The sequence below is a fragment of the Ciconia boyciana genome, chromosome 1 (genome assembly GCF_034638445.1).
Source record: "Ciconia boyciana chromosome 1, ASM3463844v1, whole genome shotgun sequence".
Classification (NCBI taxonomy): Eukaryota; Metazoa; Chordata; class Aves; order Ciconiiformes; family Ciconiidae; genus Ciconia; species Ciconia boyciana.
Genome location: NC_132934.1, coordinates 128,347,322 through 128,364,043, shown reverse-complemented (window position 1 = coordinate 128,364,043; position 16,722 = coordinate 128,347,322). Strand labels below are relative to the sequence as shown.

Below are 16,722 nucleotides of genomic sequence, written 5' to 3'. Positions count from 1 at the left end.
CAGAGAGTTGTGGTGAACGGAGTTAAATCCAGTTGGCGGCCGGTCACAAGTGGTGTTCCCCAGGGCTCAGTTTTGGGGCCAGTCTGGTTTAATATCTTTATCGATGATCTGGATGAGGGGGTTGAGTGTACCCTCAGTAAGTTTGCAGATGGCACCAAATTGGGCGGGAGTGTCTATCTGATTGAGGGTAGGAAGGCTCTGCAGAGGGCTCTGGACAGGCTGGAGCGATGGGCCGAGGCCAATTGTATGAGGTTCAACAAGGCCCAATGTCGGGTCCTGCACTTGGGTCACAACAACCCCATGCAAGGCTACAGGCTTGGGGAAGAGTGACTGGAAAGCTGCCAGGTGGAAAAGGACCTGGGGGTGTTGGTTGACAGCTAGCTGAACATGAGCTGGCAGTGTGCCCAGGTGGCCAAGAAAGCCAATGGCATCCTGGCTTGTATCAAAAATCGTGTGGCCAGCAGGACTAGGGAAGTGATTGTGCCCTTGTACTCAGCACTGGTGAGGCCGCACCTCAAATACTGTGTTGAGTTTTGGGCCCCTCACTACAAGACAGACATGGAGGTGCTGGAGCGTGTCCAGAGAAGGGCAACGAAGCTGGTGAAGGGTCTGGAGAACAAGTCTTATGAGGAGTGGGTGAGGGAACTGGGGTTGTTTAGCCTGGAGAAAAGGAGGCTGAGGGGAGACCTTATCACTCTCTACAACTACCTGAAAGGAGGTTGTAGCGAGGTGGGTGTCGGTCTCTTCTCCCAAGTAACTAGTGATAGGACAAGAGGAAATGGCCTCAAGTTGCATCAGGAGAGGTTTAGATTGGATATTAGGAAAAATTTCTTTACTGAAAGGGTGGTCAAGCATTCGAACAGGCTGCCCAGAGAGGTGGTGGAGTCACCATCCCTGGAGGAGCTCAAAACACATGTAGACGTGGCACTTTGGGACGTGGTTTAGTAGGCACGGAGGTGTTGGGTTGACAGTTGGACTAGATGATCCTAGAGGTCTTTTCCAACCTTAATGATTCTATGATTCTATGAAAAAGAGTAGGTCACGTAAGGTCCAGTGTTGATGGAATAGGTAATTTATACTTACAAGATAGGTCAGACTTAGAAATACAGAAAAATATATTTGCTATTAAAAAATGCAACCCTAGTGAAAAGTGCATATATCTAATGCTCAACATATAAATGCAAATGAAAATGAGTTCCTACACTCTTGTCCTTTCCCTGCTGAACCTAACAGGATGCCAGTTGCACTAATCATGATAATTTATATTTTCCTGGAAGCTTATTTGGCAGGAATTGGAAAAAAATAATCAAATTATTTCACAATAGGTCAATAAAAGCAAACAGAGGGAAGTTATCTTTAGGCACAACTGTAGTATTATTTTTTGTTTGGATGATGATTTACAGCCTGACTGAAAACTAATTGAAAAATGATGAAAGTATCTCTTTTACTTCAATGTGTTTAGAATCAGATCCTTAGAGGTAAAATTTTTATGCGCGTCCTAGTGAGTAACATTGTAGAGAAATAAGGAAATGGCTGTTAATCACTCTCCAAAAGACAGTGTTTAGACAGCTTTTTTATTGTTGCAGAAAACAAATATACTCTCTAACATACTGTAATGAGCTGGCCAAGCTATTTTAAAATATCAGCTGTCTTTATGTGCAACAAAGTATTAAAAAAAAGTCTCCTGACACATATTCTATATCCCTTGAGGTCCAATTTTCAGATTAATGGATTTTTTTTGTCTTTTTTTCCTCCCCTTTCCCTTCAAAGACTCAGATTTCCAGGCCCTCTAGAGCATCCTGCTGCATTTTCTACCCTTTAACAATAAGCTTAAAGGCTGAAAGACATTTTTTCATTTCCCTCTACTCTATAAAAAAGCTAAAATCTTTCAGCATACAAACCTTGTAGTTCTAACTTTTTCTAATATATTTAGAAATCTGTCCATTTATTAGTTTTTTTATTCACTTCAAAAACTGAAACCAGCCTTCCAGTAGTCTCATAAATTAGAATTAATTTTAAAATTCTAACAGCATGACACAGTATTAAAGAAGAATTCTGCTAGATATCCCATGTTAAATAGAACAACAATAACACTCTGAAATATACATAAAATAATGATAGTAGTCTCCTGAGCAAATATATCCTATGGTGAAATTCATAGAGGTAAAGGAGGTTTTGCACACCATTTAGGCCATAAAGTCACGTGTAGGGTTCTGCTATCAGATGAGGTGCACAAAAATGCCAATGAACCCTCCAACATGCTGCAGAATCAGTTTCAGCTCCAGCCCTGCTGTGGGAGCTAGTTGATCCTGGTCCAACAGTGCCCCAGGGAATGTCTGCAGCTGTGTGTTCGTATGGAAATAGAAGATCCTGGAGAATGTGAAGCTTTGAAAACAACCCTCAAAGCAGCATGACAGCACGGAGAGAGGGATGGGGCAAATATGCTCCTGAAGATTGATTCTGAAAGTGTGAATGTCAGCTTCCAACTTACTGGCACTGTACTTGGATTCTAGATTAGTGAACTCCTCCCTTTAAGCACATCAGAATACTAAAATGGAAAACATTCAGCTCCAAGTGTAAAATCTTCTATGATGTTCTTCAACAGTACATTGTCTGAATATGTGCTACATGGGTTTTTTCTTGTGTATGTCATTAATATCAAACTTCTTTACACCTCTGTAGAACTTGGAAGTACACTGTCCAAAAGGTTGAGGACTTCACCTCACCTATAGCTTACACTTCTGATATAAACTATATGGACAGACACAAATGTCTGTGGCTGTAACTACAAGTTTTCATTCAACATGGGCGTATTTAAGAGTACACTGATTCATACTCCGTAATACAGAACTACAAACTTTAATTTGGCAATTACAGTGGCTTCTGTAAGAACAGGATATAAATTTGGAAAACTGTATTTTTATTTCCACAAAAATTTATGTTGGAAAACAGTTTGGACAGAAAACTTCCTATTCGTCTGATCTATCAGAATATTAATTGTAAGGTTGCATACAAAAATGCATGTATAATTATAAAGTTGTATACTAAAATGCATGGTACGTAACCATGGGAAAGGATAGGTAAAAAATCGTCAAACAAGGGGAATGTCAGTTAAGCCCACTCTTTCATCTGAAGTCTGTTAATTGCATGGTTTATAAACAAATATTTTTCCTTAACTGTTATTTTACTATCATCAGCTGCACAAGATCCTCAGCTATTGAAAAATCAATTCAGTAATTAATAGTGAAAACAATCTCTTCATTCCAATTTTGTTTACTTCTCTAATTGACAGAAGATCAAACCTACTTTTTGAATAGTGACAAATTAACTGAGTAGGAATAAATTATGTGAATCTTTTTGGATGACTACTTTAGGATGACACAAATCATTACCTAAAAATATCTTTTCCTCTTCTTTGCTTAAAAGTCTCAGTAACTAGCTTGGCTGTAGGTCTTGTTCTACATAAATACTTTTTGCAGATTAATCCCCTCCACTGCACCTAACAGTGCAGACTCAACATGTACGCTTAGAATCAATGAGTAAAAATAGGCACTGAAAATTGTTTGTAGTCAAATTCATTAGTAATATTACTTATGATTATACTTTTTACTAAATAAAATCTATGTTCATCCAGTACAACTGAAAGCCATGTTTTCAATAACATATGTCAAAAAGTTTGGATGGACAGCATGCCTTGGCAAAATCCATGGACAGAATTCAAAATTTAAGGAGATTATAGTATTTGATCTCTTTGAATGGCATTGTTAATTATCTTCAAGCTTTGCACAGCCTCCATGATTCACTGCTTTTAGTAGAAATCTATTCCTGCTGCAAACCTTCCTCAAAATACAATGATGCCAAAGCAGAGTTTCTGAGTAAAGGCTTGTAGGCATCTTAAGTAAGAAGAGGTTTCCATTTTTCCACAATGTAACAAAATGTAGTTTATCATCCTGTTCCTCTGCCCACAATTTTCTCTTTTATGAAGAAGCCCCAACTGGCCTTCAAATATAAAACATCTTCATTGTTTTGAAGTAAGAACATTGAAAAGAAGCAACAGTGTAAACTGTATTCTGTCATGTCCCTCACCTACTTAGATCTTGGCATATTATATATTCTCAGTATTTCCCATGAACTTTATTTGCAGATGAAGGTTGTCTAAAGAAACAACAGATGAGTCTCATGTCAGCCTGCCTTACATTTATTTCTTTGAGGATCAAATCCTGCAAAACCTCAGTCTTCAGGCAGATGAGTAAAATATAATAATTTTCCTCTAATGAAAACATGGATGACACTAATGCTAATATTAAATTTCTTTACTACACACTTTTTAGTGTCTTTTAGTTTAATTATACAGAATTTAACAAGATATGTGCATAGATGACTAAAATATGTAATGCATTTGCTTGAAATAAATGTATACCACTCATGTAACAGAAAGATTAACTATAGATGTTTGAAATGAATAGCCATTATTCTACTCTTTTAATATGCTCCTTTTACTACATAGTGTGTGCACCACTTTGGAGAATTTAAGTTATATTGTTGCTTTCATTAAAGGGAAGCTGCCACTAAAACAAGCCTTTTTTAGAATAGTTGTCTTTTTTGTTTTGTTTTGTTCCATAATTAACCTTTGTACATGCTATTCACACAAGAGTACCAATTCACTGTGATCACCTCCAAGCAAAGTTCGAGTGGGGGCTAACGATATCTTAGAATTTTATGGAGGAAAAATATGGCAGAGTTAGTGGCTGTGATCTTGCGACACAATCAGATTGAAATTAACTTAACCAAAATGCCCTCAGAGACTTAGCTTCAACAACATTACATGCTGCTGTGAAAGAAAGGACAACCTAAGGTCACTTATTTTTACCTGGGTGATTTGGAAAATGTCCTGTTACATACATTGCTAGGATATGGGACTTCTTTGCTTTTAAAATGTTTGCTTTGACATTTCAATTTCTTATTAGAAATGGGTGTCTCTGTTTTGAAAGAAATATGAAATGGAAACAAAACTCCAAAAGAGTAAGAGCTTGGTAACACGCCAACGGGACTAGCAGTTTGAAGTGTTCTAAATTCTGGGTGAGCAACTAGAGATGAGTTATAATAAAACAGTTTTCATGGAGCATGTATCTTTATGATGATGAATTTTTATAAGGGAAGTAGTCGGCTGTGTTAAGATGGTATTTTACACCTAAAGTAAAAAAGATGATTAAAAAAAAAAGTCAATCCACTAAGATGGAACTCCTATTAAAGCTTACTGAGATCCCTGTAGAGGTGCAACAAGCTCTCCAAATAGAGCACAATGCAATACTGTGACTTTCAATGACTTTTAAATCACAACCACAGGAGACATATGACTATGATCTTTTACAGAATATACAGATCTGGGGAGGTAAACACTACTTTTGGATTTCCAACTTAGATCATATCTGGCCTGACTTTTCAGAATAGCCAAGTACCCACATGTCCAACTTCATCAGCTCACATACTGCTGCAGGCACTCTACACATTAGAAAGCAGGGGCTTTTTTTGAGAAACCTAAAATTCTTTGTCAGTTTTGAAAATTCTGTCTGCTAATCTCACCTAATAATCCAGTGATAGATTTAGGAGCAGAATCAAAATTTCATTACATTCATTTCCATGTATTAAGTGATACTAAGATGATCATTAGAGAAGAGGGAGACAGTTAACAGAACTGCAGTCTATATTTAGACATTGATTCTTCAATTTCATCAGAGAATATATTAAATGTCACATTCTGTTGCACAGCCAATTAGAGAGGTAAGCACAACAAAAAAGAGTTTTCCTGCTGGTTTTGTTACCAGCACAGCATGGTATCAAAAAAAGAGATAGGGCTACCCAGCCAGGAACAGAAGTGAGAGGAAGACTGCAACAGTGCTGGCTTAACCAGATAAAATATTTTAGCCTTGAGTTAAGATGAAATGCAGATATAAACCAGTTCATTTTAAAACATGTATAACGTTAATTGAAATTCTCAAGAGTTAATAATTTGACCTTGTATTTAAGTAAAAGAGATCTGCAGAGGAAGCAGGCTATGGATTTTGCCTGCCAGAATAATGTGCTAAAATGAGCCATAAGTAAGAAAATCATATAATCCCAAACCAACTATTTGACAACATCAAATTTTAAAAACAAAACGATTCTGAAAAAGATTAAGAAATAATGTGTAAACAAGTCTTCTTTGGCCCTCAACCTTTTCAAATGACATAACAGCTATTTTAATCTAGTGTCCTGTGTAGGTGATACTGCAACTATCACTTATTATTAAAATATACCCATTCCATTTTAAAGATATTTTAATTACTAAACCACTGTATAATTCTACACAGTAAATATTGTGATCATTAATCAAGATGAAACAAATATTTTGCTAATCTAAAAGGTAAAGCAAACCATAAGTCTCAAAAATAGAAAGTTTAAAGCACTGAAAAAAAGGGAAATATAAGAAAACAAGCAGAATGAATCCTGAGACATCTGCATATTTTAATATACGTGTTCTTATAAAACTGCTTAGTACAGATACTAGGCAAAATGTGTCCATTGTTTTTCCATCTCTTTCTACTTTAAGCAAAGAGAAAGAATGTCAGTATCTTCCTTACAATAAATCAGATGTTCTAGGAGGAGGAGGAGGAGGAGGAAGCAGAAGAGAATCTTATAATAGAGAGTCCTAAACTCAGTTTAGAACTGAACTGAATGGAAATTTAACACTGAAAAGTTTTGCACAGGCAAGCCAAATCTTTTATATTGAGCAATGTTAAATCTAGGAGGCAGGTAATTACTTTCAAGCTGTATAATACCAAATTACTTTTATTGCTACTGAGTTGCTAAAGTTTAGCCTTTTTTTCTTCCTTGCACATATATTTCCATATTTTTCTGTGTTTTCAAAGATAAGTAACACTGATGCAATTTTGCTGACAAAACACTTGCATTAATGAGCTGTTCTTTTCTTAAAGACGACTTTTCATAACCCAACAGCAGCAGGATATAAGCCTCTCAAATTTATTACAGAAGCAACATAAGAAAAGGTATGAAACAGAGTATCTTTTCTCCTGGCAACCTGGAGCTTACTATGCAATTCCTCCTTTCTCATGGGGTTTATATTTTAACCATTGGCTTGCATACTCTTACGACACTATCAGTACAAGCAATAGAAAGATAAAGAGATCTGCCTTAAATACCAGATAAATTATTAAATACTCTTTTTTTTCCTCAATTAATTATCTTAACATTTAATCCAATAATTGTGTTTATGGGATAAAGTAGCTTAAGTAACAACTACATGTATTGCAGCCTATCATCTCTCCTGTGTTCCTTGTTGAAATGATTTAATACAGAATAAAGATCATGAGGCTTTCAACTTGAAAAATCACTGTTTCTCATACCTTTTGTTTGATGATCATGTCGTTGATATCATCAAGATCACCTACTATCACTCTCTGAGATTTTATCTCTCGATCCAGTCGAGAAAGCCAGTCAGTGAGTTCTGCCCATGCCTTATTGAAGTCAGCCAAGGCTGGAACCTCCAAAAGCACAGAAGATGGCATTTCTGGTTTGAAGGTGGTGGTTTCCTTGGTTACCCTGGTTTGTGTATCCACAGCAACAGTTTCACCAGAAGTTACTGAAAGAAAAAAAAATGCTAAAATTACTGAATAAATGAACTATGATAAATGTTTATTTCAGTAACAGAATTCATGCAGTAGAAAAGGTAACACAGAAATAAGCTCATTTCTTGATGTTATGTCTACTGGAAATATGAAAAATAAAACTAAAAGACTGTATGAATTCATTTTCCCACAGTATTTCTATTATAGTGTATGCTTAACATTCAGCATTCTCAGCATATTCAAATTTCATCCTTAAAAGACTAGTAGGACCTAGTAACACTAGCAGAGATCTCAGTGTAATAAGAACCCCTCACTCAAGGTCACTGAAGTATTGCTACGCATCAGTCATCTTCCAAAATCTAGTAGTGTGGTTGGATCTGCCAAGGCTAGAGGCAGATTGGAAAAAAGTTGGTTGCAATATCCAATGTATCACAGCATGACCATGTATCTAGAAACATGTTTCTTCCATGGTCTCCAGTCACTCTGTAGCTGTGAATATGTCTCACCAACAATATTCTCACTTACTGTTACCACCAGGTATTTTCCATAGGCTCTGTGACCAATATGGAAGCTTACACAACACAAAATTCAATCTTGGCTGATTCTTGATTTTTCCTCCTTGTAACTTGCAAATATTACGTGCTATTATTTGGATATTTGTGGATTTTTTTCCTTCTGTTTGAAGAAAATGGACACATCTCCTTTGTGTCCTTTCTTGCTCTATTAGCTGGGTTTTAAAGAATCTGTTCATTATTCATTGCTTGTATTGGCGAAGTAATCAACACTGAGGCACAGTATCTTTCTCTGCAGTCAGAAATGATGAGAGGTGCCACAGATAGCTACCATTGGACAGAGAGGCACGTAACATGAAATCATTAAGAATTTCAAGACTGATTTTTCTTCTTGACTTTTGTTATTTACAAATAGATGGCTACAAACTGTTGGGCTATTTTTGACCTCCAGTTAATAATGTAAAAGCAATTCATTATGCACAATATTATGGTGGATGAGGCTACACTGAATTGTATTTGGTTATTTTTTTCACAGTTTTTAAAAAGTCCAGTCAAACAAGAAAAATACTAAAATAGGGAAAACACAAGAACACGTTGCTTCACTGAGGTGCTAAATCATTAAAAGAGAGACTAAATACCTACCCTTTAGAGTAGCTACAGAAACCCTATCTGAATCAACTGCCTAAACAGCACAATAACTAAGCAGGAAAGCTGAAATAAAGCTGTGTGGAGTGTGCCCTCCATTTTCTAACACTGAACTGCAAAATACAGTTATTGAAAAGCAAATATAAATTTCTAAAGGACCAAGATGTTTGTTTGCATTTTTCCCAGTCTCCTTACGGAGTAGAGAAGACCTGTTTCCTGCACTCTTCCTGTGAGGTAGCTTGTCTTTAACAGAAAAAACCCACCCAAACCAGTGTCACCCCATGCACAGTAAGGGTTTTTTTTGCTGTCTAGTACTTCTGAGAGTCTGGTGGTTTCCCCCCACTGGCATTCATGCCATTTCAGCAAAGTCTGTCTGAAGTCTGAAAACTCAAGTAGCAGGTGAGGGTTTGACCGTTTGGCCATAAAACAAATTGAAACAGCAAAACAGTCAGTAACATTAACTGATCTTGCCAAGGAATTTAGCAGCTATTTTTCACTAATGAGAAAGGTTTTGAGTTACTTCACTGGGGAATCAGTGACCCTCTTCAGCGCTGCAGAAAGGGAAAAAGCTGTGCACAAGCATCTAAATGACTGTCACTGTAAAAGCACCACAAGATGCTGTCAGCGTTAAAAATACTGTATGATTACAAACAATTTACCAAATCAACTAACATATACATTATTTATCTAGCCTGAATAAATGGCAATATTATGATAACAAAAGTGACTCCTGCAAATAATTTTTAGTAACATACACTGCAATTAAATATATTTATCCACCCATCCATATCATTATTTAATTTCTGAAGTGCACTCCTTGTACTTTTCCTTTCTGTACTTTAAAATCACATACCTGTGGATAACTATGAAGTAAATTAATTATTGTAAAAGGCTGTTCTAACACAGCAAGTTTTTAATTAAAATGACACAAACAGATGAGAAAATAGATATATCTTTTTCTGACATGGAAAGAGGTTTGTAAGAGGTTTTTTGTAACATCACGCTGTTTGCTATAACAGAGTATCTTTCATGGTTAAAGATTAGCAGTTTTTAATATCAAAAGCAAAACAGATAACCCTAAAGGATCTCTTTCCATCACTCTTATTTCATTTTTTAAAATTTTTACACATAGATGTGAATAATTAATAATAACAATCTGTAATCATCAGGTTTTCTTTCATCTCTGTTGAAATTACTCCAGATATTTTCTGTCCCATTCTATTTTTTTTTACCTAAATTATGCAAATGAAGCAGAGATTAGCTCAACTCACTACTGGTGAGGCCACATCTGGAGTACTGTATCCAGTGCTGGGCTCCCCAGTACAAGACAGCTATAGAGCTACTGGAGAGAGGCCAGTGAAGGGCCACAACAATGACTGAAGCATCTCTCATACGAGGAAAGCCTGAGAGAGCAGGGATTGTTTAGCCTAGAAAAGAGAAGACTCAGGGGGGATCTCATCAACATGTATAAATATCCAAAGGGAGGGTGCAAAGAAGATGGAGACAGGCTCTTTCCAGTGGTGCCCTCTGACAAGACAAGAGGCAATGGGCACAGACTGAAACACAGGAGGTTCCCGCTGAATATCAGGAAACATTTTTTGACTCTGTGGGTGGGTGACTGAGCCATGCAACAGGTTGCCCAAAGAGGTTGTGGAGTCTCCATCCTTGGAGATACTCAAAAGCTGCCTGGACATGATCCTGGGCAGCCTCCTCTAGGAGGCCTGAACAGAGGGTGTTCCTGAACCATTGTGAACAGATGACCCCCAAAGGTCCCTTCCAAGCTCAGCCACTATGTGATGCTCTGATTAGTCAGTCCCACAAAATGACTCCTAACGTAGCAGAGTTGTTAACCGTACTTTTTAGTTCTTATATGCCACTTTGCCCATAGCTGTTGGCCCAAGATAATGGGGAGGGCATTCAGTGATCAGAAGGCAATGTACTGAACCTATCATTCACTAATGGACACAATTGGCTAAGTTTATGGCTTTTAGCAGAGGACTCAGCTCATTACCTTAAAGCAACAAGTTCCAACTCAGGGTTCAAAGTCTGAATCTTTGGATTCATGCCCCCTCCACCCAGCCCTCACTCCCTGTTTTGGAGGAGATGGGAAACAGATCTTGAAATAGTAAATGGTGTTCAGCACCCCAAAGTGTTTAAATAGTGAATGGTGCTTAGCACCCCAAAGTTTCCTCCTGTGGTGGCTAGAGAGCAGCACACCATTAGGTGCCGCACTTTCACACTTTGGTGGTAGCAGCCATCATCTCTCCCATCCCTCTCCTCAAAGTAGCAATACACCATAGCTTTCCTTTTCTGTCAGCAGATGAAGGAGTGTTTGGCAACTACAGCTGCAGGGGAGGAGAAAAGGGGAGGAAAGATTAACTTCTTCCACAGAGTGGCAGATCATGAATGGATCCAAAAAATGGATGGGACCAACACAGTTGCCAACTTCAGGCCATCAAAAAAAGATAACATTTAAAACAAAGCCACATCAAGAGAAATAGTGAGAAAGGAGGGAACACTGTATTAAGATGTGCAAGACAATGAGAAAGGAAATTACATAATGTTCTTTTAAGGCAAAAGGAACTTACAATAGAGTTACTTTTCATATACATACAAAAAAGAACTATTTTGTTTGTAGATTCACTTGTTATTTTGTTCACTTGCTAATGTACATTGAAGCTAGAAAAGAATGTCAACATTAAAAAAATGTGTTATTAGTAGTTATTTAGTTTAACTGAGTTGGCACTTAGAGATTACAAACTTCAGTGGTCTGAAATATCTCCCAGAAAATCACTAAGAAAACAAAATATTAGTCATCACTTTCTGTCTTCATTGCTCTGTCCAGAAAGTAAGGTGGAATCAAAAAGGGTCACAGAATAATCATTACTATCCTCAGAATTATACACAGTGTTTTTCTGCCAATATAGTAATTGCAGTTTAATAGGAATGCCTTGGTTGTACTCTTTTAATGTTTACAATCAGAAGGCTATTGTATTTTTCATCTTTGTTCAGTAGGGGGAGAAAATAGCAGAGAAGTCTTTGAGCACGTCTGTCTGATGAATGTCATTTAATTGCCTGAAGGACAAAAAAACCATGCAACAAACAGCACAAACTAGAAATAAATAATGAAATCAAAATATACCATAGTTTTCTACAGATTTCAAAATATTTTGTTTGTTTTTATTTTGTTTGTTTTAATGTTGTGTTTTAGAGCTTTCTGTGCTTGATGTGTTTTTATGCCTTCCCCTCTCTGAGCTGGATATTAAAAATCTGTCTGACACCTAGAGAAAATTATATACCAAAGACATAAATTCACAGAATTGCCTATATTGTCTCACCCCTGGATGGGAATTCTACTCCACAGATCATTCACGATTTCCTGTAACAATTCCAAAATGTCATCTCATTTCACCCTCTCCTCACATGAACTCCATAATATTGTAGGTCAAAGTGATTCAGAGCAAGGCTCATTATTTGCAGTGAGGTATTCCATGTAATGGTCAAGACACATGCAATTACTGAAAAACATAGTTGAGTGTTTCATTTCAGAACTTTACCAAAGCAGTTTAGTGTAGAAAGTATGCATAAGTGTTGACTTCCAGTCTTTACCAAGGTGTGGATACTTAAGTCCACTTCCATCTGTCCTAAAGTTCATGTAAAGGCCTTGTATTTCCTCTGTGACTTCAGAGATTCTTAGACAACAGGAAAACAGTTGCTTAGTTTGGCATTCACATAGGTTAAACAGAAGTTGTCTTATCTCAGAGGAAATTTCTATTCTCATCAATATTTCCAGTAAATTGAAGAAAAACTTTCTAAAATGGGACTCTACAGAGCCTCCACAAGTAGACTCAGGGTGTCTGATAAGACTGCCTTGGCATCTCTTAGCATCTCACATATTTTGGGCTGAGTATACACTTAAGAGTTTGCCAATTAATATTTATTTTTTATTTATTTTTCCTCTAGTGGCAGCTATTCCAGGAGGGTATTCCTAATCTTCTAATGTTTGTGGGTTTACTGCTCTGGATTTTGGCTCTGTTTTTTTTTATCCCTTTGATGTAGTTCTTTTGCATCAAGAAACTTGAAATACTACAGAGAGGACTGTAAGGTACTAGGAGAAGTGCACTGTCCAGTATAGTAACTTCTTTAAAAGCTTCAAGATCTACCACTATCTACCGTTATCTACCACTACTGAGGATGGTAATAATCTGTTAAAACATTTGAGTTATCAAATTATATATAACAATTACCTTTAGAAAGTGGTTGCACAGTATGTTTCTCTTCTGACATTTATCTTGCCTCACAAGAAAAATACCACTTGAAACAGTACATCTGTCCCCTATTTCTCTTTCTTTCATGCTTGCACAGATACAACATGGTTCATTCAACAGAAGCATATAAATGATCGATTAAAATTAATAGAGAAATATGAATCAACATTAATTACACAATATGTAGCAACAGATCTCATTCTGAAACAATTTATCCAGAACTGCACTGACAGTTTCTGTGACTCAAAGGGGATAGTTTGTTGGTTTTGATTTTGGGGTTGCCTTTTTTTCCCAAGACAATTTAGAAATGCGAAACTAGAATTAAATTCTTTTTTTCAAATATCTGAGTAGCAAATTCTATCCTACTGCAACACATCAGAAATACAATTAAGGACTTAATCTTTCAACTTATTTAAAGGTTATATCAGTTCACTCCTGTGATATGATAAACCACAAAAAACAAAAAGACAATTAGAATTTAAGACATTAAACCACACCAACCTGTAGCTTTTAAGGTAACTTCTCATTAGCACTTTCTGCTATTTAACAAAGAAGGAAACAACATAGAACAATAAAAGGAGAAAAATAAAACACAAAAATAAAATGCCTAACAAAAAGCTGAAAAACAATCTAACAATACTCTGTTAGAGTGTGATTTTCAAGGTGTGATTTTCAACTTGTTCTTGAACCTTGAAATACACTGGATGAAAGTCAAGAGTATAGTGGTAATTTTTGCATCTCGAAAATAATATGTAATGTTAAAGTTTAAGAGTGAGAAGCATAGGAATGTGTCATGAAATTGAAATTCAAATATTAAATGCAGAAATAAGAAAAACGGAATGAAGTCAACTGCAGCAAAGCACTTTTTTCCCCCCTTCTTTTATTCTGCTTATTTCAGTGTTGTGTTTCAAGAGAGGGTCAAACTGACAACTCAGAACAAACAAAACTCCTTATTTAGGTATTGAACAGGAACAGAATAGACAGGAGGAATGACAACACTCCCAAAAGCTTCAACCCCCTTCCATCACCTCCTTTCAAGCCAAAGTCCTTAAGCAGAACTGACTCAGTTCACAGGGATGTTCCTAAGGGTCCTTCTGAATGTTTTAAGTAGTGTTGAAGTTTTAATTATGTAAGGTAACTGCATCTACCAGGTCAAAGCTTTTTGACAAAGAAGAAATAACATAGTAACTGGATGCAGATTTTAATTCAATTTGCATGCCTAGCCTGGGGATTTAGTTCTGTGGTTAGCAGTACCAATTAAGGCATATGTCAGCCTTAAATCCTTTATACAGTGAATAACAGTAACATACACCCACTAAACTTCATTTCTGTTCTAGTCAAGGAAACCCAGCTGCGTTTTACTCACCCTGAGGAAAACAGAGGAAGAATACCTGTACCCTGTGGCATATGCACAGACAACATTACTCAATGGATCTGTTATTTTAACACAAGCAACATTGCCTTCTCTAGTGACAGACCAAAAGAGCATTCCCTCTGTGGGCAAACCAGCAATTCACTGATTCGGAGTTGGCACACCAGGCAGGTTTTGCTTATTTCATGGGAAGCCTCAGTGTCATCTTACCAGCACTTCAGCCTTGTGAACTTGATTGGAAACAACTAGACTCCACAATAGCAGACAGGTGAAGATCTATCACCTACTGAAGTGTATTTTTTCCTTTGATTTTTTTTCTTATGCTGTGTCATTGTAGATGATTTTCTAAAGGGTTTGAGCATCCATGCTTATATTCTTAAACTCCAAGCAGGCTTCCCTGAGAGAGATCTGGGAAGATAGTTCTGAGACTGATGTATTCCTTAGACTTGTTCCAGAGATAAATGAATAGTCTCATCTCTCTCTGTCCTTCAAAGTTAAGGAAATAAAGTTAAGAGTACATCAAGTTCTCCCACGCAGTACCACCCTTCCATGCAAGGTGCTCACTGCCAATAATACTTTTTGCAAAGGGGGCTACAGCTACCTGCCAGGTGTTCTGGGTCACAAAGGAGTTCTGAAAGAAAAGTAACAGAATTACAGTGGGCAACATAGCTCTGATTAACTAAAATAAATAATACCAATTTATTACAAAAAAAAAAACCCAACTTTGAAATTTGAAAGCAAGAATGGCATTTTTCTGTTGATCTGAACTCAGAATAAAGTCTTTATGTTGATCAAAAAATTATTGCCAACAAAATTCCACCCACAGCTCTAAATGTGGAAAATATGCATCCTTAGAGCATTGTATCTCTAAGCTAACATTTGCTTCACATTTTGAAACACGTTTTTTGTCTTTAAAAGCTGATTGAAGTGAGTCTTTTTCTGTTTGAATAAAACACCCATGTCAGATTGACCAATGTTTGATTGTCTTAGCCTTGAATATTTAGTAAAAACAATTCCTACAAAAAATTACTTAGTAACTGTATCATGGATATTTCGTAGATCGTAATTTTTATAGAGTATAAATAGGTAACAGTTAGTACTCAATTTCATGAACACTTAGGGAACATTCACATTATGTGCTATTGTCATCCATTTAAAATACAAGTTAAGTGCCTAGACTTCCTTTATATTCAGGAAGCTCTTAATGATTCCTAATAAGTCATTATGGACTATATATAATTTAGATTAATACAGGTAAAAAAAAGAAGCTGATAGTTTATGGGATTATTAGTTAAAGTTTAGGTCTAAAATAATCTATATGCAGTGGGATGGAGAGAGGGACCAAAACTAAAGACATCATAATTCTTAGAGATTCAAAAGAAAGTAGGAAGTCAAAGTTAAAAACTGTTAGGAGAAAATAAAAAAATTTACAAGTGAATGTGTATTGCTATATTTGAAAAATAACCATAAAAGTTATGGTTTCTAATATGTTACTATTATTAGATTAATAAATAGCATCATAACTTTAAATTTATGGTAGAAAGTTAAGTGTCAGGCTTATCTCTCTCTGTCATAGGAGACATCTGGTAGAATTTTCTTGCTGTCCTCGTTTTCATATATAGAAGCGTGACTAAGCTGTTTATTGTACAATGCATTTTTCCAAATTTCTCCAAACACAACAGAAAGATGTTTAGATATGTCTTTCGCTCAGTGTAAAGAAATGATCTTGCTTTCACAAACACTGGATTACAATGGGAATAAGAACATATGTCACTGTCTGTCAGAAAAATAGGTAGACTCTACCAAACACTAAGAATTTCAGTGATATAAGTCATACAAATAGGCTTGCATGCATTATAACGTAAATAACATTAAGGTGAAGTTAACTTACTGCTGCATAGCAAAAAGTTAAGATTATGACCTGTTGTTGAGAAGAGCTTCTGCAAATACTTTCTCTGTATGCAAGATACTTAAAAGTGGAATGTTAATGGTTCATTTGATGAGAATACTGCCATCATAGGAGGCACTTCAAGACAATTTCCGTGTACAGAAGTTAAGAGAAGTTAAGAGAAGTAAGTTAAGATAAGTAAGAAGTTAAGAGGAGAGAGTTTAAAAACTTACCCTTTGTGGAAGAAAATGAGGCTGGAGAATACTTCAGCAAACTGGACACACATAAGTCCATGGGCCCTGATGGGATGCACCCATGAGTGCTGGGGGAGCTGGCAGATGTCATTGCAAAGCCACTTTCTATAAACTTTGAGGGATCATGCTGACTGGGAGAAGTACCCGAAGACTGGAGG

At 36.5% G+C, this 16,722-nt stretch overlaps 1 protein-coding gene across 2 annotated transcripts in view; it reads right to left on the bottom strand.

Annotated features, from left to right (window-relative positions):
* DMD (dystrophin) overlaps positions 1-16,722 on the bottom strand; it is a 1,150,282-nt gene that overhangs the window by 336,908 nt on the left and 796,652 nt on the right. For both annotated transcript variants that reach the window (XM_072848384.1, XM_072848392.1), the window contains one exon: positions 7,404-7,639. In XM_072848384.1, coding sequence (XP_072704485.1) covers positions 7,404-7,639 — 236 coding nt within the window. The remainder of the gene's footprint in view (positions 1-7,403; positions 7,640-16,722) is intronic.